At 37.3% G+C, this 2,482-nt stretch overlaps 1 protein-coding gene across 2 annotated transcripts in view; it reads right to left on the bottom strand.

The window, feature by feature from the left end:
* Positions 1–2,482, bottom strand: part of cnot6l (CCR4-NOT transcription complex, subunit 6-like) — a 29,778-nt gene that overhangs the window by 9,355 nt on the left and 17,941 nt on the right. For both annotated transcript variants that reach the window (XM_008296528.1, XM_008296529.1), the window contains exon 10: positions 1,584–1,811. In XM_008296528.1, coding sequence (XP_008294750.1) covers positions 1,584–1,811 — 228 coding nt within the window. The remainder of the gene's footprint in view (positions 1–1,583; positions 1,812–2,482) is intronic.

The raw sequence follows: 2,482 nt of genomic DNA, 5'->3' as shown, positions 1-2,482 counted from the left end.
TTTGTAGTTTTAAATGTACTTTCTAAATAATAAATCAGAGCTTTAAACCTCAACAGCTTCTATCTGAGCAGCAGAACGACATAAATACACTCATTTAAATAAATCACTATTTTACCATGAATAACATCGAGCTGCGACACAGTGACACCTTGTGGGGAAAACTTGTTACTGCAGATGCATTTTTTATGTATTTGGCAAATATTTCGAGTATTGCTGGATTTTGGATCGCTGGGTTCAAGCTGACGGCAAATTTTTTTGCTTTGTTTTTGACTAAAGTACAACCATACATATATATAACACATGGTAGTAACACTGTTAACAGTCAGACTGTGACACCTGGATGGATTTTGTTGATCATTTTTTGACTTTATTTTTTGTGTCTGGTTTCTGTTGTTTTTACTCATTTTTTGTCTCCTTTCTGTCATTTTACTTCTAGTTTGTATGTCTTTGGGACATTTATGTGATTTTGTGTCTCCTTTTCTCCGTTTTCTGTCTTGTTTTCTTTTTTTTTAAAATCTGCTTTTTGACATTTCGTGTCTCATTTATCTTGTTTTGTGTAATTTTTGTCAAATTTTTCTTGTTTTATGTCTCCTTTTTGCTTTGTGTCTACATTTTGGCATTTGGTATGAAGTTTCGCTTGTCTCTGGGACAGTTTTAGTCTCTTTGTGGCATGAAACCATGATACATCCCATAATATTGATGCTCAAAGTTGATTATTAAAAAAAAAAGGAACAAAAAACAGATTTAGTGTTTAAACTGTGACATCTGGATGGATGCGAAACTGGTTTTGTTGGTCATTTTGCGACTCATTTTCATTTTTTGTGTCTGGTTTTCGTTGTTTATCCACATTTTTTGTCTCCTTTCTGTCATTTTGCTTCAATTTTGTTTCTTTGAGACATTTTTTTTCTAATTGTGTTCATTTTTGTGTCTCTTTTTCTACGTTTTCTGTCTTGTTTTCTATTATTTTTGTCTGCTTTTTGACATTTCATGTCGCATTTATCTTGTTTTGTGTAATTTGTTTCAAATTTTCTTGTTTTATGTCTCCTTTTCTTTGCTTTGTGTCTAGATTTTAGCATTCGGTATGAAGTTTCGTGTGTCTCTGGGACAGTTTTAGTCTCTTTGTAGCATGAAGCTAGGATACATCCCATAATATTGATGCTCAAAGTTGATCACTCTAAAAAAAATGAACAAAACCTAGATTCAGTCTTTAAACTATGACACCTGGATGGCTGTGAAACAAATTTTTATGACTAATTTTTTTTATGTTGTGTCTGGTTCCTGTTGTTTTTCCTCATTTTTTGTCTCCTTTCTNAGGTCATTAATCGCCCCAGAAGTCTCTGTCATGGTGCCCATTGTGAGCTAAACCCCAACAATGTTCTTTGTTTGCCCAAAAAAGAATCGCATGTTGTCTGCTTAAACACAGCAAATGAGCTTCAAGAGTACGAGGCTCCACCTGGTGGTACAACCAGGTACTACAGCTAACACATTTTCTGACCACCTCTTCTGTTTTAAGTAAATTCTCACAAGCGGACAATCGATTATCGACCAGACGGCAAACAGACAAACAGCTGAGACAGTCGCACCGGAGTCTGGCAGCGAGTTGAGGTCAGCACACAGGACGATGGGGATGGAGGACGGGTCGGAGGTGGGCGAGCCCGTCGCCACGGAGCCCGAGGCCCTCTCGGCGATGCTCTTCAGCTCCGACAGGAACATCATGGTCTGGATCAGCTTGACGTCCGAGTACTCGGGGTCCCAGTGCATGTGGGCGTTGGCCACCAGGATCAGCTGCCGCTCCTGAGGCGGCTTCATGCCTGGAAACGAAAACACTGATTTATACCACAAGATATACGGCAAACGAAGAGACAAAGAAGGAAACGCAGATCCAGCTTAACCTGAAACACAACGAAACTGATTGAAAAATGCTCGTAAAACCCCCCAAAATAAACTCTGCTGCTATTTTGGCTGCAGAAAAACCACATAGCTGTGATGCAACTTGAGAAACTCAAATTGCTGACAAAGTAAAACGTCTTAAAGGAAGTGGATTTACAGAATGAAAAAATGGGAAGTTTTAATTTACATGAGCATCACTGGGGAAGAAACACGTGTAGGGAAAATGTCCCTGCAAAGACAGTTAGCTCGTTGAGTTTAAATTCTTCACAAAAACAAAAAAAAACTTGCTCAGAAGATCATTTAAATGTTTGAATTTATTGGGTTTTTGTGCATTTCTACTCTGTAAATCATAATACTGATGGCTCTGAGCTATAATATCAATTAATTGGGGTAATTAACCTCCACAATTAACAATGAAAGTGCAATAATATTGAACGTGCTAATTTCTTTATAATGAACAACAATTTAATCAGGTAAAGTCGTATTTTAAACAACTTTTGTGGGGTTTAAATCGTCACTATGTAAATTACTGTGGTGACGTCACATCATAAATCACATTACAGCTCATTAACTGTGGTACTTACAGTTGTTG

This window comes from Stegastes partitus, unplaced genomic scaffold, assembly GCF_000690725.1.
Source record: "Stegastes partitus isolate 25-593 unplaced genomic scaffold, Stegastes_partitus-1.0.2 Scaffold1133, whole genome shotgun sequence".
Lineage (NCBI taxonomy): Eukaryota > Metazoa > Chordata > Actinopteri > Pomacentridae > Stegastes > Stegastes partitus.
This window is presented reverse-complemented; position numbering and strand designations above follow the sequence as displayed.